Source organism: Muscardinus avellanarius (genome assembly GCF_963383645.1).
Source record: "Muscardinus avellanarius genome assembly, chromosome: 2".
In the NCBI taxonomy this organism is placed as follows: Eukaryota; Metazoa; Chordata; class Mammalia; order Rodentia; family Gliridae; genus Muscardinus; species Muscardinus avellanarius.
In genome coordinates this window covers 31,705,918-31,732,914 of record NC_137787.1, presented here as the reverse complement: position 1 = coordinate 31,732,914, position 26,997 = coordinate 31,705,918, and the positions used below count along the sequence as shown (strand labels likewise).

The 26,997-nt window shown below is 38.3% G+C and overlaps 1 protein-coding gene across 1 annotated transcript in view; it reads right to left on the bottom strand.

Moving 5' to 3' along the window:
* The window catches only part of DYTN (dystrotelin), a gene marked incomplete at both ends in the record, with an annotated part of 54,737 nt that extends 38,068 nt beyond the window's left edge, over nucleotides 1-16,669 (bottom strand). The window contains 6 exons of the mRNA XM_080689341.1: nucleotides 5,782-5,879; nucleotides 6,731-6,816; nucleotides 8,142-8,343; nucleotides 11,932-12,006; nucleotides 13,551-13,684; nucleotides 16,455-16,669. Of these exons, the coding sequence (XP_080545467.1) occupies nucleotides 5,782-5,879; nucleotides 6,731-6,816; nucleotides 8,142-8,343; nucleotides 11,932-12,006; nucleotides 13,551-13,684; nucleotides 16,455-16,669 (810 nt within the window). The remainder of the gene's footprint in view (nucleotides 1-5,781; nucleotides 5,880-6,730; nucleotides 6,817-8,141; nucleotides 8,344-11,931; nucleotides 12,007-13,550; nucleotides 13,685-16,454) is intronic.
* Nucleotides 16,670-26,997: the final 10,328 nt, after the last annotated feature.

The following is a 26,997-nucleotide window of genomic DNA, read 5'->3' as shown; positions in this document are numbered from 1 at the left end:
TGAAGCTGTGTGATCCTCCTGTCTCAGCCTCCCAAGTGCTGGGATTACAAGCGTGCACCACCACGCCTGGCTCATCTTAACAAATTTAAGAAGACTGAAATTATATCAAGTATCTCTCTGACTATATTGGTATAAATAAATTTTAAGATTTAATGGTATAAAATCAATAACAGGAGAAACTTTGGAAACTATGAGTAGATGGAAATTAAATACCATTCTCCTGATAAACAAAAGGTCAATGGAGGTATTGAAAGGGAAGTTAAAACATTATTTTGAGGCAAAAATGGAAACATAATTTACCAACACCCACGGGATACAGTTAAAGTTGTTCTATAAGGGAAGTTTATAGCAATATATGCCTATATCAGAAAAGAAGATTTTAAAATAAACAGCATAAAATGAACCAACCTCATAAAACTAGACAAACAAGAACAAACCCAGTAAAAAGTTAATAGAAGGAAAAAATAAAGATAAGAGCAGAGAGAAGTGAAACAGAGACTAGATCAACCTTATAAATGATCAACAAGGTGAAGTTAGTCTTTTGAAACAATAAAATCAAAACTTCTCATTAGACTAAGAAAAAAAGATTTAGATAAATAAAATCCAACATGAAGAAAAAACACATTATAATCAATATCACAGAACTATGAAGGACCTAAAAGATTATTAGGAAAATTACATGCCAACAATGAATAATCTAAAAAAAGTCGATAAATTCCCACCAATGCTAAATTATAAGGAAATAGAAAACAAGAACAGACCAATAATGAAGAAGGGAATTGAATCAGTAATAAAAAGTCTCCCATCAGCTGGGCATGGTAACATATGCTTGTAATGCTAGTACTTGGGAAGCTGAGTCAGAAGGATTGCAGGTTCACAGCCAGCCTCAGCTACTTAGTGAGGCCCTCTGCAACTTAGTGAGACCTTATTTCAAAATAAAGAATAAAAAATAGGGCTGGGAGTATAGCTTGGAGGTAGAATGCCCCTGGGTTCCATTCCTAGTACCACAAAAACAAAACAAAACAAAAACGTCTCCCATCAGAGAAAAGTCTAAGATCTGATGGTTTCACTGCTGAATTCTATCAAATAAAGAAGAACTAATACCACTCTCTGGACTATTACAAGAAATCAAAGAGGAGAAAAACTTCCAAATTTATCTTATGAAACTGATATTATCCTGATACCAAAACCAGACAAGGATACAACAGAAAAAGAAAACAACAGCCCTATATCTCTGGTGAACATGAATGCAAAAATCCTTAGCAAAATCCTAGCAAACTGAATTCATTTTGCCATAGTCAAGTGGAATTCATTCCAGGAATGCAAGAATGGTTCATTATATGCAAGTCAGTAAATGTGACACATCACATTTACATATGAAGGAAAAAAAAGTGATTATTTCAATAGACACAGAAAAAGCATTTGATGAAATCTAACATCCTTTTCTGATAAAAACTCAACAAATTAGGTACTGAAAGACCATACCTCAATATAACAAAGCTCATATATAACAAGCGCACAGAGCATTATACTGAACAGGAAAAAGTTGAAGACTTTTGTTTTAAATTTGGAACAAGAAAAGGATGTCCATTTTTATTACTTTTATTCAACATAGTACTAGAAATCCCAGCCAGAGCAATTAGGTAAGAAAAATAAATAAAAGTTATGTAAATCAGAAAGAAAAAAAGTTAAATTCTCCCTATTGTTGTGGATGACATTATCTTATATACAGAAAACCATAAAGACTCCACAAAAAAACTGTTATATCTAATAAAAAATTCAGTTAAGTTTCAGGGTGCAAAATCACATACAAAAGTTAACAGCATTTCTAAATGAAAGAACAATCCAGAAAATAATCTCATTTATAACAGCTACAAGAATAAAATCCAGTAAAGCACTTAGCAATAAATATAATCAAAGAAATGAAATATCTTTATATCAAAAATTATGAAACATTGATGAGGGAAATTGAAGAAATAAATAAATTGGAAGGTATCCACTGTTCATGGATTGGAAGAAATTGATATTGTTATAATGTCTGTACTACCAAATGAAATCTATAGACTCAATGCAATTCATAGTAAAACACTTAAGACATTCTTTACAGATGTAAGAAAATAATCTTAAAACTTGTAAAGAAACCCCAACCACACACACACACACACACACACACACACACACACACACACACACAAAAGACCTCAAATAGTGAAAGAAATCTTAAGTGAAAATGCACGCCGGGCATGGTGACGCATGTTTGCAATCCCAGTACTTGGGAATCTGGGACAGGAGGATTACAGATTAATGGCCAACCTCAACTACTTAGTGAGGCCCTCTGCAACTTAGTGAGACCATGTTTCAAAATAAAGAATAAGAAATAGGGCTGGGAGTATATCTTGGAGGTAGAATGCCCCTGGATTCAATCCCCAGTACCTCCAAACAAACAAACAAACAAACAAACAAAAAACAAAACAAAGCATGGAGGCTTCATGATATCTGACTTTGAAATACACTACTTAGCCGTACTAATCCAAAAAACATGTTGCTGGCAGGAAAACAGGCACATAGACCAATGGAACAGAATAAAGAGCCAGTAATTAAATTTACACATTTGGAGCCAATTGAATTTTGCCAAAAGTGCGGCCAAGAACACAATGGAGAAAGGATGATATCTTCAATAAAGTAGCCTGGGCCCATCATGACTATGCTTTCTCCTATGCCCAGGTGAGAATAGTTGGTTAAGGCCAAGGACGAAATGACAGAGTCACTATGGCTTCAAAACATAAATAACAAAGAGTGAGAACTTTATAGCATCTGGAATTTAAACTGAGATGTCCTTCCAACGAGCTTAAACCTACCATGGGACAACCACCCTTACACACAAGGTCATCTGGAGCCCGCTCACCCCCATGTACAGTAGCTCTTGCTTGGTTAAATCATTTCACATTGTTTTAGCACTGAAGACATGTTTAATTTAAGGAGGCTAAGTTCCCTTGTCTGATAAGGATAAAAAAGATATCAAATCTGCACATTCTTAAAACACAGGAACTGATGGCCATCTTAATTTGGGTATTTAGTGTTGCATTTTATCTATTCATTAATTTAGCATTTATTGAAGGCCTTTTAGTATTAGGCACTGTTTGCCCTTGAGAAACAAGGCCCTTGAGCCTAATGGGGAAGAATCCAGTAAGATTTGACAAATGTTCTATCAACGGTATACATCCATTGGGAGTTAAGCTTTGGATGAAGAGGCGAGGCAATGGTGGTACAGGTGAATAAAAGTGCAGAAGTCAGGCCTGGGGAAGATGCACGTCAGGTACAGTAAGGATGCTTATATAAGCAGCTAAAAGAGTATGAGGAATACGCAAAAGAAACTGTCTTTTCAATGGTGCTTTTCTGAACCTACAGAGATGATGATGAATCATTGTCTTTGATTAGGTAGTTTACAACACTGTAGAGATTAAAGTTGTAGAAAACTGATAAAAATGCAAGTGAGTTTTGCCTATGGACACGTAAATAAATGTCATGTTTGAAGGACAAATCCCTCTCTTTCCCCTAAAGTCAGTTTTTAAAAATACTTTTGTTGGTGCATTGAAATTATACATAATAATGAGGTTCAAAGTCCTACAGAAATGAACGCAGGTCTTGTGTTTTCCTTCAGGTCCCACCTGCTACCTACCCCTCCCCGTTCATCTAGTGAGAGTGGTAGTGATACCTTCACATATGGGCATAACATAATTTGAATATTTTCTTTCATCAGTTCTTCATTTTCAGCTCTCCACACTGTCCTTCCCTTACCCTCTTCCACCATTCCATTGATACCTCTCCTTAATTATCTAAAGTCCCTTCCCTTTTGTTTCTTATTTTTCTCTAGCTTCCACATATGAAAGAAATCATCCGACCCTTGATTTTTTTTTTTTTTTTTTTTTTGGTGGTACTGGGGGTGGAACCCAGAGGCTTTCTACCTCCGGGCCATACTCCCAGACCTTTTTTATATTTTATTTGGAAACAGGGTCTCACTAAGTTGCTGAGAGCCTCACTAAGTAGCTGAGGCTGGCTTCGAACCCGTGCGATCCTCCTGTCTCAGCCTCCCAAGCGCGGGGATTACAAGCGTGCACCACCACGCCTGGCTGACCCTTGATTTTCTGAGACTAGCGGATCTCACTTAACACAATATTCTCTAGTTCCATAAATTTTCCTACAAATGACATATATTTTCGCCCTTCTTTAGAGATGAGTAAAATTCCACTGTGCATGTATATCACGTTTTCTTCATCCATTCCTCTCTTGGTGGACACCTAGGTTGGTTCCATAATTTAGTTATTGTGAATTGTACTTCCATAACATGGATGTGCATGTATCTCTACAGTATTTTGACTTTAATCCTTTATGAAAGATGCTGAGGAGTGGTATAGCTGGGTCATATGATGGTTCCATCCTTACTCTTTCGAGGAACTTTCATACTGATCTCCAGAGTGGTTGTACTAATTTGTAGTCCCACCAATAGCATATAAGAGTTCCTATTTCCCCACATTCTTGCCAGTATTTATTATTGTTTTCTCGATGATTGCCATTCTAATTGGAGTTAGATGGAATCTCAGTTTAGTTGTGTATCCATTGATGAATCCATTGTAATATTCCTAATCTGTCATGTTGTCCTCTGCTCCCTACTCCCTTTAAGTCAGTTGTAACATCTTACAAATAAAATAATTTTTTGGACACAAAAGATCTATTTATATTTATATTGGTATAAAAATCAAGGTTTCATCTCTTTAAAAAGATGAGGATTGGGTCAAATTGCAAAAGCTTTGCTTGTGATGCTAAGGACGTTAGGCTTTGCCCTGTGGATATGAATGAGCAATGGTGAATTTTAGGTATGGGGATGCGCTACCGTTTGGACCCTAAGTGTCCCCTCAAAGCTCATGTGTTAAAGACTCAGTACCTAGCTTGGCCCTATTAGGGGTTGGTGGAAATCTTAGGAGGTGGGGCCTAAAGCTTGGCTTTATGTCATTGGGTGCATGCCTTTAAGGGGATTCTGAGACCCTGGTTCCTTCCTCTCTTTGCTTCCTCTTCACCTGGTAGAGGTGAACAGCTTCCTCTACCACATGCTTCTGCCACGATGTCCCACGTCGCCACAGCCAAAGAGCAGTGGGCCAGCTGACCATGGACTGAGACTTCCAAAACTGTTAGCCAAAATAAACCTTTCCTCCTTTTTTTTTTTTTTTTTTTTGCAGTACTGTGGAGGAAACCCAGGGGGTATTTTACCTCTGAGCTATACCCCAGCACTATTTTTTATTATTTATTTTGAAAGAGGGTCTCACTGAGTTGCAAAGGGCCTCACTAAGTAGCTGAGGCTATCCGTGAACCGTGATCCTCCTATCTCTGCCTCCCAAATGCTGGGATTACAAGCATACACCACCACACCCAGCTACCTTTCTTCTTTTTAAATTGATCTTCTTAGTTTGTTTTTTACTGTGATGGAAAGCTGACTAACATAGGGTAACATTTACATTTGGAAATCTGACTGGCTCAGTTCAGAGGAAGAGCTAAAAAGAAGAAAGGCTTGACCTGGAGAAACCAGTGAGGATATAATTGCAATGGGCCTGGCTAAAGTCAATAGGGGCCTGTTCTCAAATAATAGCAATGGCTGTAAAGGGAGGAAAAGGTTGCACGGAAAACTATGCACAGGTAAAATTGACATGTAAAATTCAGATCCTTGGAGAATACATGTGGTTAATATAACTAAAATACATTTAGAATTTGTAAGTATTAGGGATTTACCTGCTGTAGATCTGTTAGTAGGTTTCTTAAAACCTTTCGAGTCATGCATGCCCCAGAATCACGACTTCTGTTATTTTCTGCATAGAGCTGGAAAAGAGCTAGACACATAGAGAGGAAAGAACTCTTTAAGTTAGATACTTGTGTCTTTGAAGGGCATGTGCTTAGAATTAAGTTTTTTTTTATGTGAGCCTGAAAAGAAAGGAAGACAAGGCTTACATTCTTGACTATTTGCTGGCTCTTTGTGACTGTGTGTGTGTGTGTGTGTGTGTGTGTGTGTGTGTGTGCACGTGCTCATGTCATATTAGAGATTGAACTCAGGGACATTCTACCTCTGAGGTACATCCCCAGCCCTATTTTTATTTTTTAGTTTTAAAGAGGATCTTGCTTGGTTCCTGACAGTTTCGCTAAATTGCTGGGGCTGGCATTGAACCTGCTATCCTCCTGTCTTAGCCTTCCAAATATTGGGATTATGGGCATGCATCATCACACCTGGATGCTTGCTCTTTTGAAGGCCTCCCAATCTATATCATTGGCTTGTTAATGAAGACCCGTTCCCATTTCAACCCTACACAATGACTGTGTGATAATTCAGCACAACCTTTAGGAAGACCATTAGGTTGGTAAATGGCAATGTGAGTCCTTAAAAAATAATAACCAATGGTGTCTGAATATTTCCTAAACAATAAAATATGGAATTATTAATTAACTAAACAAAAATGGGATTATTAACTATGGGTATCCAAGTGGTACATAATTAGAAAGCACAGATTGTACAAAATCTCAAATTTCCCAGTCTTTAGTATTTTTAAAACGATCAAGCCAGACATGCTGAGTTCATGCTGAAGAACAAGCGTGCTGTGGCAGTGATAGCTATGTGGGTGGGAACGATAATGTGCTGGGGACTCAGGGGCTCACCACACCGCCGCACACACAGGACTCCCGCAGTTACCTCTGTATTTGGTAAGAGGGTTGTCTCCCGAGAGTGCAATCAGGGCGGCAGCTACAGGCAGACGCTGGAGAAAACCCGTTGCTGTGCTGTAGGGCAACAGACCACAGAGACGAGGGTAGAGTTAGTCCAGGTGATGTGGTTTATAAGACACTATGAACCGGTTCACCTGGACTAACTATTAATGGACATTTCTGACATGGTGGTCTAAGGTCTAGCTTTTTTATGGCCTCCTTTCCTATACCTAGAATTTGGCAGAACAGACCATTAACCTAAAACATTTCACCATTTATTCATTTAGCAAATGTTTACTGAATGCCTTTCGTGCTGTGCCTTTCTGGACTGAGGACACAGGGGCACGTCCCATCCTCCTGGAGTAGGTAGACTTACTTACTCAGGACTCATCTTCAAACAATGAAGGGCCGAATAATGAGAAAGTAAAACCAGTAGTTCATAGGCCCTAACTCGGGGCCTGACATCCTTTGCCCACTCACTGTGTACTTTATCAAATCTACAAAACAATATATTGAAGGCAAAAAGGCCATGATAAACAAGAACAATAGCTGAAATGACAGGAGTTTAATGTTCAAAGAAGCTTCAATCCTGAAAAATAACTTTAGGATGTGTTTATGTATTATTCATGCAGTTTAAAAAAACTAAATAATAAAATAGAAAAGAACTATAAGGAATTTGCCCAATGATTCAACTTATGCTTGGTTCTGGGAGGCAGGGTTTTGGGTAATATTTCTTTCTCTGTATTCTTTTCCTTGTCTTTCTAAATGTTTTGTATTTTCTATGATTTTTTTTAAAAAAGTTTATTCAAAAGGATGAGGTCCACTGAGTCATACCACAAAAGATCAACCAAACCGAGGAGAGCAGAAGAATGTAAAAGTCAGCTCAGCAGAATGTATCAGCAAAGCCACGCATGCAGAACACATGCACCCAACTCCTTGACAAGGTCGAAACTGGTTTATAGGCTAGTGATCCGTGAACCTGCTATTCAACCTCATTTCAGCTAAAAACCAAAACCAAAACAAAACAAGAATTGGCAATAGATTACAAAGAAATGAATAAAAAAAATAGACTACCATGGAGTCAGGAGCAAAATGTAATTCTCTATATATGAAGATGTATGATCTTCCTTGCAAAGGTGTGCGTGTTTCCCTAGTGTGGAATGAGTCTGTATAAGTTCATTAGCATGTCTGCTATTCATGATCATTTATCTTAGCAATGCTGATAAGCACTGGCTTCTTTATTCTCCTTCTGAGTGAGTGATACACTTATGAAAACAAGCAAATACACAAGGCTTCATTCATACCTAACCTCAAGCAAACATCACATAGCACCAAATGGTCAGGGACCAGTGGCAACTAAAGGTTGCCCTGAGGCCTGGGTGCTGCACGGGCGTCCTCACCTGTCGTACATGGCCGTGAGGAGGCTCAGAGTGAGCTCTGAAGCTCTGGGATGCACCTGTCCCGGGATTTCCACCCTGGCCCTCTGAAACAGCTCTTGGAGTGCCTGAAAAAGCTGCTGCACAGAAAGGGAGTTCTCCCTGGCTTCCCAGACACGTTGATGGAGTAGGACCTGTTGAATGAGGGAGCTGTCGATCAAGTCCACTGTAAGAAGTAAATGAAGAGTTGAGCTTTATTTTCTAATGAGAATAGATGGCTTCAAATAAAAAAAAGACTTCTAGTTTCAACAAGACTGTCTTTCTATGACAGCTATTTCCCTTAAGAGGAATTGAATATGACTGCTATTTGGACACATATATTTTGTGTGTAATTTGAGAATTGCTATTCTAATAGTTTGCTTCTGGAAAAAGCACATCTGTTAGAACAGCATAATTAAAACATTATTAGCAGTATATTTGTAGAACATCATTATACAGAATGAAGTTAAGCAAAGGAGAAATGAGTAACTTGAAAGATGTTCCTTCCAAAGAAGTTAGGACACTATGGTGATAAGCTGGGGAAAAAACATTTTTATACTTTGCATTAAATGGACTGAACAAATTTATTTTTCATGTTACAAATACAGTTTTTCCTGTCTGCAACCTAGTTTTAGAAGGAATATTGTGCATTGATATGAAATCACCACAGTTTAAAAACAACCCAATGATCTTTGTAGAAACAGTTGGTGAGTTATCAGTGTTTAAGTCCCAGCCTCGCCTCCCTTTTGATCTTAGTTCCATTAGTATTACTGTCTAGAGGATGCACTTCATAAAACTAGAGCTGCTTACAAAAATAATGGTTTATTTCTTCTATATATGTATTTTATCATCTTCTCCTAAACATTTTACAGGGCAATGAAAAGAAAGAATATTTCAGAGCCAACTCTATAGTTTCTTGCAGAAAGAGGATGACGGACACAATGAGTAAACATGCTCTGCGCCTTTAAAGAGATGGGCTGTCGGGACTCCAAGAGGGCCTGGGTGTTTAAAACACTTGGGCTTGCGAATGACAGAGCCTGCACTTTTCATTGTGTCTTAAATCACCCTCGCAGATAAGGAATCTAGCAAATATAATAAAATTTTTTATTTGTTGTCTAATATTGCTTTTGAGGGCAAAGTCTAAGGAACAGAAGAGCAAGCTCCCACAATGTGACTTAAATAAAAATCTGGCTGCTGGTGGCAGAGGCTATAAACTCTTATCACAAACCTCATCACTGGATCTGGTATTATGAACAAAGGGCAGTTGTTGTTGTTGTTGTTGTTGTTGTCTTTTGCTGAATGTTCTGTATTACAGCAAGCCAGAGACCAGCGATGTCCATTAATTTCACTGCAAGACTTATGAGCAGTAGTCTCCAGATCTTGCTATCTGGAGTTCATGTGATGCTTTATCTTGGTGTTTGGGATTTTTTTTGTTTTCAAATGTTTGTATGGAGATCTTTTCTAGGTAAAAGTTCCCAACCACAGATTCTATGAGTATTATTTATATTCACTGTGTCTGATGCCAAGTATAACAAAAAGTTTAAAAATGTACATCCTTCAGCCAGGGGTGGTGGCACACACTTGTAATCCTAGTACTTGGGAGGCCGAGACAGGAGGATTGTGGGTTCACAGCCAGCCTCAACTACTTAGTGAGACCCTCTGCAACTTAGTGAGACCCTGTTTCAAAATAAAGACTAAAATCCAGGCGTGGTGGCTCATGCTTGTAATCCCTGCACTTGAGAGGCAGAGACAGGAGGATCACGCAAGTTCAAAGCCAGCCGCGTGGTTTAAGAGACCCTGTTTCCAAATAAAAATATAAAAATAGGTCTGGGAGTGTAGCCCGGAGGTAGAAGGGTTTCCAGGAACCCCAGTACCACCAAATAAATAAATAAATAAATAAATAAATAAATAAATAAATAAATATAGGGTTGGGGGTAGAGCTCAAGGGTAGAATGCCTCTGGGTTCAATCCCCAATTCCACACACACACACAAATGTACATCCTTCAATTATGCTATTGTTTATGTCCAGGCTATAGTGAAGAAAGACAATGGGAATACCTACTACTGTGTTCCTTTAATGAGAGAGTCTCCAGAAAAAATGCCATAATTGGGGATAAACTTTTAACGAGCACATTCTGACTTTTGTTTATAGTGGTGAGTCTGTTTACGGCAGTGATTTTAAAAAGCTTTATGTGAAGTCCTAAATCCTTTCTTGAGAGGAACCTGGTACAGAGGCACAGTACAGAAAATAGATGTACAGGTTTGCTCTTGTTGAGGATGTGGTTTTTAAGTATTTCTGTCCTGCCTACACCTCTCCTTCTTAGTTTGCTAGCCCTGCAGTATCCTACCTCACACCATGCATACCTTGCGAAGTATGATTTGAAAACCAATGGTTTGTATAACTTGTTAGGTAGAAGAAAAAAGTTAAAAAATAGATATCTCCAGTGGAAATATAATATATATGTAATATATATATATATATATATATATAATATATATTATATATATATATATTCACACACACACACACACACACACACACACACACACACACACACACAGCTTCCCTTAAGTCTAATATAAATGTCAGGAATTACTTTGCATGAAGTGATTTTAATACAATAAAGGACATGTGAGAAATTAATGACTTTAGATACCCTGAATGCCTATTATTTTCTATAGTTAGGACCTAATTTATTTTATGTTGGAGAATTTTTATAGGATAAATGTTTTTCCTATATTTTACCTCATTTTGCTTTGATAATATCATAAGAAAAAAACAGTACTCAATCAGATATAAACTTAATTCAAACAGGCATTTCTCAGACAATTATCTAAATAATTTAAAATTTTACGACCCAAGGATCATTCGTGATTTTTGCATGTTCTGCTATAGATAAGAGGTACCACCCCAAAATTCAAATATTACATGGTAGAATAAATTTACAATTTTCACACTTAAAATGTACAACCTGGAAACGATTATTTGGTAATTTATTTTTTAAAAAAATGCTCTTTCTAGCCGGGTGTGGTGGAGCATGATTGTAATCCCAGCACTAGGGAGGCAGAGACAGGAGGATCGCACGGGTTCAAAGGCAGCCTCAGCTACTTAGTGAGGCTCTCAGCAACTTAGTGAGACCCTGTTTCCAAATAAAGTATAAAATTCTCTTTCTTTCTTTCTTTTTTTTTTTTTTTTTTTTTTGGTGGTACTGGGGTTCCTGGAAGCCCTTCTTCCTCCGGGCTACACTCCCAGACCTATTTTATATTTTTGAAACAGGGTCTCTTACGCCAGCACGGCTGGCTTCGAACCTGCGTGATCCTCCTGTCTCCGCCTCCCAAGCGCGGGGATTACAAGCGTGCGCCACCACGCCCGGCGCTCTTTCTTTCTTTTTTAAAACAGGGTCTCACTAAGTTGTGGAAGGCTCACTAAGTAGCTGAGGCTGGCCTTGAAACTGTGATCCTCCTGTCTCAGTCTCCCACGTAGAGGCTTACAAGCTTGTGCCACCACCCCTGGCTTCATAATTTTATTTTGTGTTGATATTGATACCCTGAAAGGGAAACCAAAAATGTCTTTAGAGGGCACATTGTAGAAAATAGAATTAAAATCTTCATCCACTATCATTTTCTTTTCTGTTACAAATGGGGTAAACGCACACACAGGTGGAGCCTCCGGAGCCCAGCAGTTACTTGCATAGAGTAAGTTCCATTTTCTGTAGAACTTACACACATCATCTGGGAGCTTATTTTCAGTGTTTCAAGAGAGCTTAAACTTACATTGACACAGAGTTTGCACTGATCTTAACTTGAAGGCGGTTCTATACATGAAATTCTCGATACTATTAAGAGCATCTGTAAAAGAAAAAACAAAACTATCTTGGATAAAGATGTCTTATTATATTAATCCCATACCCCAGAAGAGAATCATAGTTTATGTAGCCCCGCTTTATTTTTCAGGTGAAAAAAATTAAAATGGAGAACTCTCTTTTTGACTTGAAAGCAAGAATATAGTATCATAGAGATCATAGGGCGGGAAGGGATCCCAGAAAGTGTCCTCTGAATCCACCAAAGGAAGAGTCCACCCAGAAGTGAGCAGTCCTCCTGCATTTTGGAGAATACCTTCTCAGTTCTCCAAATGCGAGAGTCCAGCAGGATGTGGAGCGTCCTTCTGTTCACTTTTTATATAAGAAGGCAGTGGCCTTGTGAAACAAATAGCGCAAAAACTATAGATAGAACGTAAACTCAACTTTGTTAATATACTTGTCCACCTTATGTTTGTACATATATTTACTCATACATGAGAAAGATCCCACAGCTATTTATTCACCCATGCATTTAGCAAAGATTTATCAAGCTCTTACTCTCTGGTTCTGGTATGGTTCTAGGCTCTTGGAATTGAGTGGTTAACTAAACAGAAAAATATTTTACCCTCAAAGAGTTTGACTTCTAATGGTATGCATCAAGTTGTTAACGATGAACATCTCTGAATGCTTGAATTACTAGTGTTTTTAGTTATTTTCTTTCTACTTGTCACTATTCTCCAAATTGTCTATAAAGAGCCTATGCCATTTATTTATTTATTTATTTATTTATTTATTTATTTATTTTGGTGGTACTGGGGTTCCTGGAAACCCTTCTACCTCCAGGCTACACTCACAGACCTATTTTTTTTATACTTTTTTATTTGGAAACAGGGTCTCTTAAGCCAGCACGACTGGCTTCGAACCTGTGCGATCCTCCTGTCTCCATCTCCCAAGCGCGGGGATTACAAGCGTGCGCCACCACGCCCGGCTATGTTAATTTTATAATAAAACGAATAATCAGTCAGTGTATCTTAAGAGTTAGCCCAGTCTCCATCACTGCAATAATGGCTAGTGGTTTCAAATATTTCCCAGGCACTGACTGTGCTCGCATGTTTTACAATGTAGAAAAGAGAGTTTTGAAGCCAACCTTGTTTAATTCTATTGCTTTCTTCCGTTTTGAGAAAATTAACTTACATTTAGATTTCCAGTTTCTTCATCAGATAAAGAGGGATGATGCTACATTCCTCAGAGGGCATTTGCATGATTTAAATAAGAAAATGTAGATAATATACTTAATAAATTGATTCTCTTATTTTCCTTAAGGACCCACAACTTAAATATGCTTCATCCATTTTTTTCAAATTTGATTTTTACTTAGTTTAAGAGACATGTAATAATATAACAACAAAGCTTTTGTTGTCTCAGAGCTTTTTGTTGTCTAAGACTAAGTCTTTATATCTAGAAAAATTAAAAGCTACAGAGTAAGTAGCTCAGTTTATTCATATTATTTCAATGGTAATAAAGCTTAATAATTCTTACACATGAATAATTATTTGTTTTATTTTAGGGACTTGAAATTGCTTTCTGGATTACTCTCAGTGGCAGGAAGTAGTCCTCCAAGGATGGCTCCTGGATGAGCAGCATCAGTATCACCTGGGAACTTGTCAGACATGCAAGTTCTAAGAAGACTGGAGCAAGCGGTCCACTGCGTTCTCTTGAGGTGAGGCCTAGGAACATTTGTTTTAATTGGCTCTTGAAGCAAATCTGATGTAAGCTAAAGTTTGAAAACTACCTCTATAAAAGAATTTATTGACTCTAGAGTACCTGTCCTGGATCCAGCCAACTTGCAAATGATTCTTAGGGATTGTCGATATAGACAATCAGAGTATCTGCAAATCCTGACGTCATCTGTGAATGTCTTCCTTTCAATATTTATATGGGGGTGTGCATGTGTGTGTTTGCACGCATAGATTAGAATTCCCAAATAGGAACAGCAAATGAGTTTCACTTTATTACTCTGAGCCACATCCAATCAATTGATACTGATTTAGCGGGGGGTTATCTTGACATGGTCTCTCAAGACGACCTTGCTCTGTTTGCAACAGTGTGGAAGGAACAGTGGTGTCTCTAATGCCCTACATTTTATCTATTTGGTCAGACTAGTGTGCATCATGGTAATGATAGAGGGATATTGGATTTTTTCCCATAGTTTAAACAAGGATATAAAAAATATTACTTAACAATCAATATAAATTATTAATGAGGTATTTATATTATTATTAAACCCTTGAAATTTGATGCTTTTCTTTATACTTGTAGCACACGCATCTCAATTCAGACTAGACATATTTCTTTTTCTTTTCTTTTCTTTTCTTTTTTTTTTTTTTGGTGGTACTGGGGTTCCTGGAAGACTTTCTACCTCCAGGCTACACTCCCAGACCTATTTTTTTTTAATATTTTTTATTTGGAAGCAGGGTCTCTTAAGCCAGAACGGCTGGCTTCAAACCTGCACGATCCTCCTGTCTCCGCCTCCCAAGTGCGGGGATTACAAGTGTGCGCCACCACGCCGGCAAGACTAGACATATTTCAAGTGCTCAGTAGCCACATGAGACTAGTAGCTATGAACTGAGAGCTAAGATTTAGAGAATTTTGGGAGCAGGAGCTGTTCTGGGTGCTGAAGATGCTGTCTACTTTTGATTATGAATCTGAGTCACAGCAGCTAGTTGGCTGAGCTGAAGATTTAGGAGTGATTGGTGTTGGATGTGGGCAATACCTTATCCATTGATTAGATTATCCGAGTAGAGTATATTTAGTGAAGAGAAAATTGGGCTTAAGTAACAGCACCCTGAGCAACATAATCATTTAAGTAATAGAGATGGAAAGAGTAACCTAAGAGGAAGAATGAAAAGTTAAAGACAAAAGAAACCAGGAGAGAGCTGTAGATGATGGCCAAGAAAGGTAAGTATCAGAAATCAGCATGTTTCAAGGAGTAAGCTTTTTTTTTTTTTTTTTTCTCCTTGGGGAGACCTAACAGGTTCATTAAATTTAGAAAGCCATTCTTTAGCTGGGCATGGTGGTGCACACTTGTAATCCCCGCGCTTGGGAGGCAGAGACAGGAGGATCGCACAGGTTCGAAGCCAGCCACACGCACTGGCTTAGGAGACCCTGTTTCCAAATAAAAATGTAAAAGTAGGTCTGGGAGCGTAGCCCAGAGATAGAAGGACTTCTGGGAACCCCAGTACCACCAAAAAACAAAAAAAAGAAAGAAAGAAAGAAAGAAAGAAAGAAAGAAAGGCATTCTTTAAGTCTACCCCACTCAGGCCTTAGTATGAAAGAACAAACAAGACCATTAAAAAATTGATCTGGAGTTTTCCTAGAGGGACAGAAAGACTGTTTAGAAAATAACATACTTTTTGCTTGAGTACTGTGTATAAAGTCCTCGCTGTCATGCATCTGGATACTGAGTACCAGACACAATGCCAAGCCACTGAGGGGAGATCACAGTGCACAACTAGGCCAGACCCATCTTTGATGAACAGAGCACACCACAGGTTTATTTCTGAATATTTGGTTGGCTCTCTGCATCTGCAGGTTCAACCCACTGGGGATCAAAAATATTACAAATTATATCTGCAATGAACATGGATGGACATTTTCCTTGCCATTATACCCTAAATAATATGGTATAACAACTATTTAAATAGCATTTACATTTTATTATGTATTATAATTAATGTAGAGATCAGTTTCAACATATGGGAGGATATTGATATGCATAGATTATATGCAAATGCTATGCCATTTTATATAAGGCATTTGAACATTTATAGATTTGCATATTTTCAAAAGGTCCTGGAACCAGTGTCCTATGGATAGCAAGGAATAACTAACTATTCTGATTTAATGATCAATATCATTAGTCAAAGGCACTTATATAAGGTCAATGTAGACTGTGCCTGAAAACCCTCTCCCAAACAAGAGATCTTCTTCAAGAACCCTCCATGTGTGCTCTTTATTTTTCAACTAGTGCAAATACCAAAGAACTCACAATTTGCTGTACATCTTTTGCTGTTCAACATTCCCTTGGGTGTTGGGTGCGTTAGTGTATGCTTGTAATTTTAGTACTTGGGAAGCTGGGTCAGGAAGATTGTGGGTTTGAGGTCAGAATCAGCAACTTGGTGAGATTCTGTTTCAAAGTATAAATAAAATAGGGCTGAGGGTGTAGCTCAGAGGTAGAATTGCCCTGGTATTTTGCCACACATATAAATATATTTCCTTAGTTTTCAGAGAAGAGTCCAGTGTTAAGAGAATGGAAGAAGTCAGAAACATCTTTGCCTGTCTGGAGAAGGAAAACAATTCTGGAGTAGCATAATAATGTGGAAATAATTTTAAAAAATCAGGGATGTGGGAGAGAACATCTTGTGTCCCTCTGGAAATTGGCCAGATTTTGTGGCCTGGATTCTCTCCAATGCACTAAGATATAGAGACTCAGCAAACCAGGGATTCTGCAGGTTCCCGGAAGCAGCTCTTGGTGGAGGAGCAGCTCCATGGCTGCCTGACCATCTGGCCCATCGCTCTGGCAAGTGATGCTTTGCCGTGTCATCTGATGGAGTTATGCCGCGTAACGGGGCAAGCTGTGATACAACGCAAGGTGGAACACGAATGAGTATCCCAGGCGAGTGGCTGCTGGCCTCGTTCCCTCCAGGCTTCATTTTTATTTATTTATTTTCCTAATGATGGCAGAAAACTCAAGAAAGGAAGAAATTGCTGGATGTATCAGGCCCCAAGCGATGAAGAAAATAGTTTTAGATATTTCAAAACCTAGTAACATAAACTACCTGTGTTCTTGTTCATGGAAGCAATTTGGGAAAACATCTTTTGCTGTGAACAATCCTTATTTTTGCTTCACCATGTTATTATGTTAATTTTCTACAAATATTAAGGTGAGTGTAATAAGATCTCTTTATATTGTCCATCATATAGCTGGAGGATACAGAAATAGATACAGTAGGCCCGTGGTCCTCCAGGTGTGGTCTCAGGCAAGCAGCCTTGGCAATCTGGAACCTGTTAGAAATGAATATTCCCAGAGGCTGCTCCAGGTCTACTGAATCCCAAACTCTGCAGGCAGAGTGCCCAGCTTTTTAACAAACCCTTCAGGTGACTCAGATGCCCACAAGGTGTGAAAAACACTGCTTTAGAGAGAGAAAACTGAGCTTTGAATGCATGTCCTACTGCTTTGTGTTCATTTTTACTGATATCTTCAAATTTGGGAAACTCAAAGATAAGTGCAACCATTCATGAATATTGCTTTCAACAAATAATTTGCAATCATATAGAATTTTATATCAAGCAATCTAGCTAGGGGAATAAAGTTGCAAATAAATTCAATAATAAAAATATCACAAAGTGGTCCTGGGCTTAACTTGTAATCCAGAGATGTTTGACGAAAGGGGGCATTAGTTTCTCCATATCAATTTACCAAATATGCACATGGTGACAGCTGTGGCACCTTTCTCCCTGCTTTGGATCTACATTTTCTTGTAAACTTATTCCTGATGTTAAAATATCTACAGGGATGTCACTGTAGCAAACTATGAAGATACATAAAAACAAGATACTTTTATGCAATTGAATAGGAATTAGTGAGGCTCTCAGCAACTTAGTGAGACCCTGTTTCCAAAGAGAGTATAAAATAGGTCTGGAAGCGTAGCCTGAAGGTAGAAAGTCCCTGGGTTCCATCCCCAGCACCACGCAAAAAATAAAATAAAAAATAAAAACAATTATGTTATCAAGCCTTTTGTTAAATAACTTTTTGTATTTTGGAAACAACAGACCAAACACTCTTCAACACATTATGGATATGTGCTTAGGAGAGAGGGGAACTCATCTTATGCACCTAGTAATTCTTTTTCAGACAGATATTTGCCAAGTGCCTACTTGCTGCTACTTGAGGTCTAAAAATAAAACCGTATCTGTTTTTTGTGTTTTTACAAACTACTTGCAGATGACATGATCTAATACTTGATAGACCTCAAAACCTCAACCAGAAGATTTCTAGAGCTGCTAAACAAATTCAAAGGTAGCTGGATACAAAATCAACTGTACAGAAACTTGACAGTAAAAACTCACCATGTTTATTTGGGTCCATTTTATGAATTGCCTGGGATGACAGATGGCAAGAGAGTCCCTGCAACTAGAAATGATCGAGTATTTTACACAGAAGGTTTTGAAGTGGAGGCATGGGTTTAGGGAAACAAAAAGGCAGCTAAACAAATAATTTAACCTGTGGAACAGTGAACACAGGTGTGCAGGGAGACCATAAAATCTCTTGAGGGGGGATAAAAAAGAGGAACATGGGATAGAGGCTCCTTATGCTGGTCACACTTTTCAGAAAATGAAGAATAGTTCCCTAATTTAATACTATCGTGCTTGCTTTTAAGGCATTGCCATTTTAGAAGTAGACTGTATTCTCATTTTAAAAAATGCAAATTTAATTGAATTTTAAGCTCTCACTTAAATTTCTAATAGCATCTGGCTAAGTAATTCTACATAACAAATACTATTTCTTATATGTATGCATTTATATATATATATGTATATAAATACATATATATGTATCTACATTGAATTCAGTCACTATTTTATTTTAGAAAGAGTAGCCAATCAGCTATCTTGCTAATCGTTTTGTGTTGCAACTATTGTTTGAGCTATATTCTTTAAAAATAAGAATAAATTAAGCTATAAGAAAGCTTTAGGCAGTTCTAAGCTGTTGAAAATTATTTGTAAAAATTACATGATAATTAAATTTAAACAGTATTTCCCCCTTCTAATAAATGAATGAATGAATGCACGAGTAATTTGAGTAGATTAATAACACTTTGCATAAAGAGGAACAGCAGCAAAAACTGATTACATTTTGCTCTTTAAAATTACAACAGCAATAGTAGTAATCTGAAATTTGCCAAAACCTAGAAAATTTCCAAATATTTTTAAAATAAAATTAGTTATGAAGAGTTGCAGCAAAGAAAATCAGGCCAGCACTCAGTCCCCTCAGGTCCCCAGCCCTCCCCAAGGTGCCCAGTGGTACAGGAAGCTGGTGATGTGCTGGGCCAGGTCCTTACCTTTCTTACCTTCCCGGGAGAAGCATTTTAGTCAGACCCTCTGCATAAATGTCTCAGCAATTCTGGAAGAGGAAAACGGCGAGTAACAGCAGTTCTGGATGTACAGTAATTTCCACGCAGAGTGGCTTTCTTGCTCTTATGGCCCAGCAATCGCATGCCAAACAGTGATGTTTGAGGCTGCACCTTTTCTAAGGGCTCACTGAAGTGCATTCATTAGTAATAAAGATCGTGAATAATTCAAAGCCACCCGTACATCTCTGTTTTCAAAGGGCCATTTCTGCTTTAAACTCTTGTGTAGGAGAGAAAGTTAAATATGTTCTGAGTGCTGTTGAGAGCAGGGGTTACCATAGAGATTAGGAAAGAGTACAAAGGGCTCCATACCCCAGGTAACAGCTGCCTTATGAACCAAATCAGAGGAGTTACAGAGCAATGGAATTTAATTAATTTTATTAATTCTTCTATAAATACCAAGTTGTGGTTATACATTTTTTAAAGGCACTAAATATAATGCAACTCTTCAGAGGATAATTATAATTTGTGGAAAATGTACGCTTCCTCTTAAAATTTACCTGTAAGCTAAACTATATTTCTACAGAAGTTTAAAAATTAGCCTATCTTAATCCTACTAGGAGCCTACACAAACTGAATGTATTAAAACTTGGCCAGTAAGGTAGTCAGGCTGCTGAGGAGGTAGGGAATGAATTTTAACACATCTTTCAAAAATGTTTGAACCCAGAGCAGAGTCATATAACTCTGTGCATAGCACCCAGAAAGCCAAAACATCTGTGAGCCCACGATCCCAACAGAGCTGCTGAAAATCACCACCAGTGGGCACAAGGCCATTCAAGAATGTATCATAACAAAAATCAGTTTAAAAAGTTAGTGTGACTGAAGAATAGCCAATTTATTCTTTTGTTTTTGGAAAATATTAATGTCACACTACTTACATCTTGAAAACTGAAATTTTATTTTGGTACTGGGGATTGAGCCCAGGGGAATTCTATCTCCAAGCTATACCCCCAGGGCCCTTTCCAAGTTGCTACGGGCCTTACTAAGTTGCTGAGACTGGCCTCAAACCTGCATCTCAGCCTCCCAAGTACTGAGATTACATGTGTGTAATGGAACATTTTAAATAACAAAACTTGATTAAGTAATGGGGAAAGAATGGGATCTAGTGCATGGAGAGAAACAATTGATCATTTGTCTTTATACAAACTATACTGGGTTTTTTTGTGAACAGATAAGAAAAATCTAGAGAGAGAGCAAATCTGTCTCACATAAAATCCATATCTGGTTAAACATTTCAAAAGTTGAAACTCTTATTTCAGAGTTTGAAACTGCATCAAAATATGTCACAGAAAGGTATTGCCCCTAGAAGGAGATTTGGAAGTTTCATATTTGAGTAAATCTCTGGCATTAGATAATTATGTGGATCAAGAATCTTTTTAAAAATTATTTATTGGTGCATTATATTCATATATCATATTGGGGTAAAAAACCCATGTGTACATGTATACATCACGGATTTAACCCCTACCCAATTCCCACCCCATCCCTCCTTCCCATGCTTGGCTTAGTGGTTGACTTCAATATGTTTAAGTACATTGTCTGTTTTAGAGAATTTCCTTCTCCCCCTCCCATTCCCTCATTTGGGTTGTCTTGTTTACTGCTCTATAGAATTTCCTTTTTCATCTAGAGTTCCTCCTATGTGGGTCAAGAATCTTGTACAGGGGGTTGAGGGTATATTTTGGTGATAGACTCTTGTACACACACACACACACACACACACTATCTAAAGTTCCAATCAAAGCTTGGAGTGGTGGTGCATACCTATAATCCCAGTACTTTGGAAGTTGAAATTATAATCCCAGTATTTGGGAAATCAGAGACCACAGGTTTGTGTCCAGCCTCAGCAAGTTAGCAAGATTCTGTTTCAGAAATAAAGAAAACAAAAGGACTAGGGACATAGCCCAGAGGTAGGATGCTCCTGGGTTCAATCTCTTGTACAACACCACACAACAAGAAAACAACAACAATTATATTAATAATATGAAAATAGCCAGGCGTGGTGGCGCACACTTGTAATCCCTGTGCTTGGGAGGTAGAGACAGGAGGATCGCGCAGGTTCAAAGCCAGTCGCGCTGGCTTAAGAGACCCTGTTTCCAAATAAAAATATAAAAAAATAGGTCTTGAGTGTAGCTCAGAGATAGAAGGGCTTCCAGGAACCTCAGTACCACCAATAAACTAAACTAAACTAAACTAAACTAAACTAAACTAAATAATATGAAAATAAAAGTTAAGTTTCAATCAAAATAACACAATTAAGTAGGCAAGTGTGTTAAGTATGTAAAAATTAACTAGAATATACTGAAAGTAACTAAAGTCAAGGGAATATTGTCAGCCCAGAGCTTCTAGCCTAGCTGGATTTCAGAACCACTTAGAGAAAAGGTCTGAAGGCTTTGGTTTCACTTACTTATGTTAACTGAAACTTTGTGGTGACTGTTGCAACCTCTGGCTCAAGTAAATGGACATTAAGACTCCCCCTCCATTCTCTTCTTCGCCCCTGCCCTCTCCTTGTCTTCTCTCCTCTTTCCTACCTTTTCTTTCTGTTTGTAAATGTTTAGAATTATAAATCAAATTATTGCAATGTTGCACCATGAACGACTGGCAAGGTGGCATCTTCCTCTAGATGGCAGTAGTTTCTGTACATCTTAATTGGCAATTGACCGTCTTTACCTTCTGATGCCGTATCAGACAGAAAGTGGGGCACTCCTCCTCTTTGTGCATTGGTACTGCTGAGAGAAGCACCTCGCGATTTGTTCACTTTCTAATCTGATGATTCTTTCAAAGAAATATATGGAGGCTATACCTCCCAAGACAGAAAGAGAAGTGAGCCTTGACACATTACACCTAAAGATATGTAGGTAATTGCTTATGCAAATTATAGGATAATTTTATGTACATATGAACAAATTCAGAGAACAAGTTAAATTGCTTAAATTGACTCAAGAGAAGATAGAAAAGCAGTATCAAGGAACATGCAGCAGATGAGCTATAAATATAATATTCTGAGCCTAGATAATTGTATGTATCAAGCCTTTGTAGCTTAAATACAATATTCTTATACTATGAAAATCCTTAGAAGATATGCAGGCTACCAAATTCATTTTGTGAAGCCAGCAAAGCTCCATATGTAAAATAGGCAATCTATTTATCTCTATCTCTCTCTTTTTATCTCTATTCTAAATACTCTTTCAAATAATGTATGGGCTAATGTGATTTAAAAATATACATGAAAAAATCTTAAATAAAAACCTAGAAACCATATATTAAAAGATTAATTTCTACTGGGCATGGTGGCAAATGCTTATAATCCCAATACTTAAGAGGCTGAGACAAGAGGATCACAACAGGTTCAAGGCCAGCCTCAGCAAATTAGTAAGAACCTGATTCAAAACAAAAAATAAAAAAGAGCTCAGAGTGGAACTCAGAGGTAGACTACCCCTGGGTTCAACCCCCATTAACAACAAAAACACAAAAATTTCCTACAACTGAGTAGGTTTTATTCTAGAGATACATGCAAGAATGCTTGATATTTTGAAATTGATAGTAACATAATGTACTGATAAGTCCAATAAGAAAAATAGTGATAATTCAGTATATATTGTAAAAGCATTGTTATGATTATTTTAAAAATTAGTTAATTTTGAGAGACTTCCGGGAAGATGGTGACAGAGAAAAGCAGCGTTTGTGAGTCCTGCTGACATTTGATCTCCATTGCCTCAAAACGGCACTTTACATAGCCAGAAAATACTATCAGTAGAAGAATAAAAACTATAAATACAAGGGAAAGAGATAAAGAAGACTAGAAGAACAACAAGAGAGCAGAAACCTGCCCACCTTGTGGTGGCGGGCGCTGCGCCAGCACCATCTTGCCTCATAGCACCAGACTCCAGAGAGGAAAAGGAAAACAAGGAGCTGAAGTGAGCAGCTGTAAATCAGTCAGTTGTAATTCATCAGCTCTTCCTGCTCAAATACCGGCTAAAACTTCCAGCAGCCAAGCCCACCGCGCCCTCACAGATTCAGAGTGGAGCTCAAAACCAGAAAAGAAATTTGCCAGTCTCATGGCCAAGGGTGCTGCGGCAGCGCCATCTTGCCAGCAGTGCCGAGTTCACCACACCCGCCAGAGAGCTAGACCAGTGCTTACCAAACTCATAAGTGAAATTGCAGCCCCTGCAGGAGAACTCCCAGTGTTGCATCCCCAGGGATGCAGCTTTGATAAACTCCCTGGGTCTGAGATCTTGCAGTCCAACCCAATGAAGGAGTAGTGGTGGCAGAGATTAACACACCCTAGTCACAGTTCCCCTTGGGAAAACGCCCACCCAGCACCCCCAGGGTCTTGTGCAGCCCCGACTAACTCCCTGGGTCTGAGACTTTGCAATACAAACCAGTGAAGGTGTAGTGGCAGCTGAGATTACCACACCCTCCAGATATCCAGAGCATCATAATTGAAGTCGTGGGGACCCAGAGAAGAACCCAGAGAAGGTGGGAGTGAGACCTGCTTGCTGTTAAGCATATCAGAAGCTCAGACAGACTCAGGCTCTGATCAGTAGAAAGTGTGGGGGAGTCCTACACTTAACACTAAACCCAATGAGTAGGATCTCTGGGAATACCACAGACCTCCCAACTGTTGTGAACAGGGAGAAGTCAGACAAGCCCAGCCCTAGCTGTGGAGAACAGAGACTCCTAAATTGAGTTTGGTCACAGAGGCATATGATACCAAAACAGGCAGGAAGAGACCTAGACTTTGAATCTGTGGAACGTGTGGAGGGTGATCTTCACTGAATATTAAATCAGACCCATTATATCGATTATCTGCCTAGACTGGGAAGACTCAGAGAACCAGACTCACAGAGGGAAAGGTGCCAGGGGCAATCGGTATCCAGAGAGGGGGGGGGACTTCAGAGGATCTATCTGCTGAATAGTAATTTATTTGTTTTTGTTTTTGTTTTTAACCCTCTTCCAGAACCTTCTTCCAAGCTTCTTCTCTTCTACATACCTATTCTCTTCTCTTTATCCCTTTTATATCTTTTTTCTTTTTATCTCTCCCTTGTATTAAATCCACTTCATATCACTATACCAGAAACTCTACATTGGTTACTAGAATACTAATACATTTTTACTATCTCTAATCTCTAGAATATACTACCTTACCAAACTCATATTCTCATACTATTCGATCCTATCTGAGACCTTACTCTATTCTTCCATTTACCCCTTCACTTTCCTCTTTACTCAACCTCCACTGTTGAATACAATACAACTTGCCCTTGGATATACCAGCTGACACCTAGAGACTGAGAGAAATCTATCAAAGGCAACAGGTGCAAACTTCTGAAATCATGGGAAGGAGGGAAAAGAATGGAGCAATGATCTCCCACAATCCCACAGTAACAGAACCTGATAACACAGAAATGTAGAGATCTCCAGAAGACCAAATCAGAAATGTAACTGTAGAATAATACAGAATTTTCAAAAGGAATTTAGAGAGAGTCTTAAAGAAATAAAGGATGCAATCATCGAAGTAAAGGCATCAATTCAAAATATAAACAATTGATTACACCACATGGAGAATAGAATTTTGCTCCTAGAAGATGATCACTCCAAAAACAAACACATAGTTTATTTTATTTTATTTTTTATAAATTTTTCATTGGTGCATTGAGTCATACATCTCAATGGGATAAAAACTTGTGGAGATATATATGCACATAACACCCAATCAGCCCCTATCCAATCTCTAACCCCTTCCCTCCCCCTCCCTCCTACTCATGCTTGGCTTCCTGATTGACTTTGATATGTTTAAGTACATCATGTGCTTTGAAGAGTTTCCCTTATGCTCCCTCTTATCCCCTCAGATATGCCACCTTCATTGCTCCTCTATAGGGTCCCTTCTTCATCTAGAGTTCCTCCTGTTACTCATTCCTCCTTAATATTTTTCACATTAAGAAAAGCATCTGATTTCTTATTTTTTGTGACATTTCACTGTAAGTGCCATAATTTTGTTCTCCCTTATGGCTGGGCAAAATTCGATTGTGTACATATCCCATAGTTTTGAAATCCATTCATCCATTGGAGGGCATTTTGGCTGGCTCCACAGTTTGGCAGTGGTGAAAAAGAGTCAATTCAAGATGTATCACAGACTTGTAAATTAGACCAGAGATCTTGAGGCTCCTTGAAGAGGACATAGATGCTACCGCATCTCATGCAGATCTTGAGAAAGCTCGATCAGGGGATCCGCAATGGCGTAGATCCCCCATGAAGTGTCTAGCATTCCTTTCTTCATAAAATTATTTTAGGATTATTTGGATTAATATGTATAATTGGAATTTTATGTATAAACATTATAACTAAAAACTGACGGGCAGCAGCTTGTGAGAGACTCAGACAGCAATTATTCTTTCCCAAGGATAAAGTTATTGGGCCAAACATTAAGTTCAAACTGACCTTAGTTTGAGCCACTGCATAAGATCAGGTTCGAGTCAGCTTTGGAAGTGAGACAAAACACACTATGATTGTTTAAATGTCTAGCACCCTTGCCCTAAACTTTATAAAAAATAATAACTTTTACTGTCCTTGGCAATCCTGCTTGCATGACTATGCTCTTGCTTTTCTGCCAAAAAACAAAGTATAAAAACTGTAACAAATCCTGAATAAAAGGGAGAAAGATTTGATCTCGTGTGTCATTCTTCTCTCGTCGGCCTCGGTTTCCCCCTCATTAACACATGAACCCCGACTCTGCTAGGGCTGGACCCCGGCACATAGATACAACACTGCAACACATAGGCACAGATAAAAACTTTCTCAACATGTCCCCAAAGGCACAACACTAGCAGCAAGTCAACACATGGAATTGCATGAAACTGAAGAGTTTCTGTACAGCAAAGGAAACTATCAAGAGCCTCACTGAGAGCCAACAGAATGGGAGAAGATTTTTGTCAACTACTCCTCTAATAGAGGACTAATATCTAAAATATACAGAGAATTAAAACAACTCAGCATTAAGCAAAGAAATAACCCAATAAAAAATTGGGCAAGTTAACTAAATAGACACTTCATGAAGGAAGAAATTCAAATGGTCAAAAAATGCATGAAAAAAAAGCTCAACATCATTAGCAATCAGAGAGATACAAATCGAAACTACTCTGATATTTAACCTAACTCCAACTAGAATGGCAATCATTCAAAACACAAAAAAACAACAAATGCTGGTGAGGCTGTGGAGAAGTGGGAACTCAAATACATTTTGATGGGATTGGAAATTAGTGCAATCACTTTGGAAAACTGTATGGAGGGTCCTCAAAAGAATGGGAATGAATTAACCATATTATCCATCAATACCACTCTGGGTATGTACCCAAAGAGTGGAAAAGAACAAAAATCAAACTAACAAACTAATGCATGTTTGTTTATGTTCAAAGGTGCACAATTTACCACAGCCAAACTATGGAAACAGCCAAGATGTTCATCAACAGATGAATGAATTACAAAACTATGGGATATGTGCACAATGGAATTTTACTCAGCTATAAAGAAAAACACAGTTATGTCATTTACAGGGACATGGATGGAACTGGAGAACATTATGCTAAGTGAAATTAATCATTCACAAAATATAAGAAATTGGATGCTCTCCTTAATATGTGAAAGCTAGGGAGAAAGTGGGTCATAGGAGGTACTCTAGACAAAGAAGGAGATACTATAGAGGAGCAGATAAGGCAACCTAACTGAAGGCATGGGGGGGGGGAGGAAAGAGAGAAATTCTCTAATGTTCATGATGTACATTAGCAAACATATTAAAATCAATCATTAAGAAAACATGAGAAGGAGGGAGGAATGGGGCAGGAATTGGGTAAGGG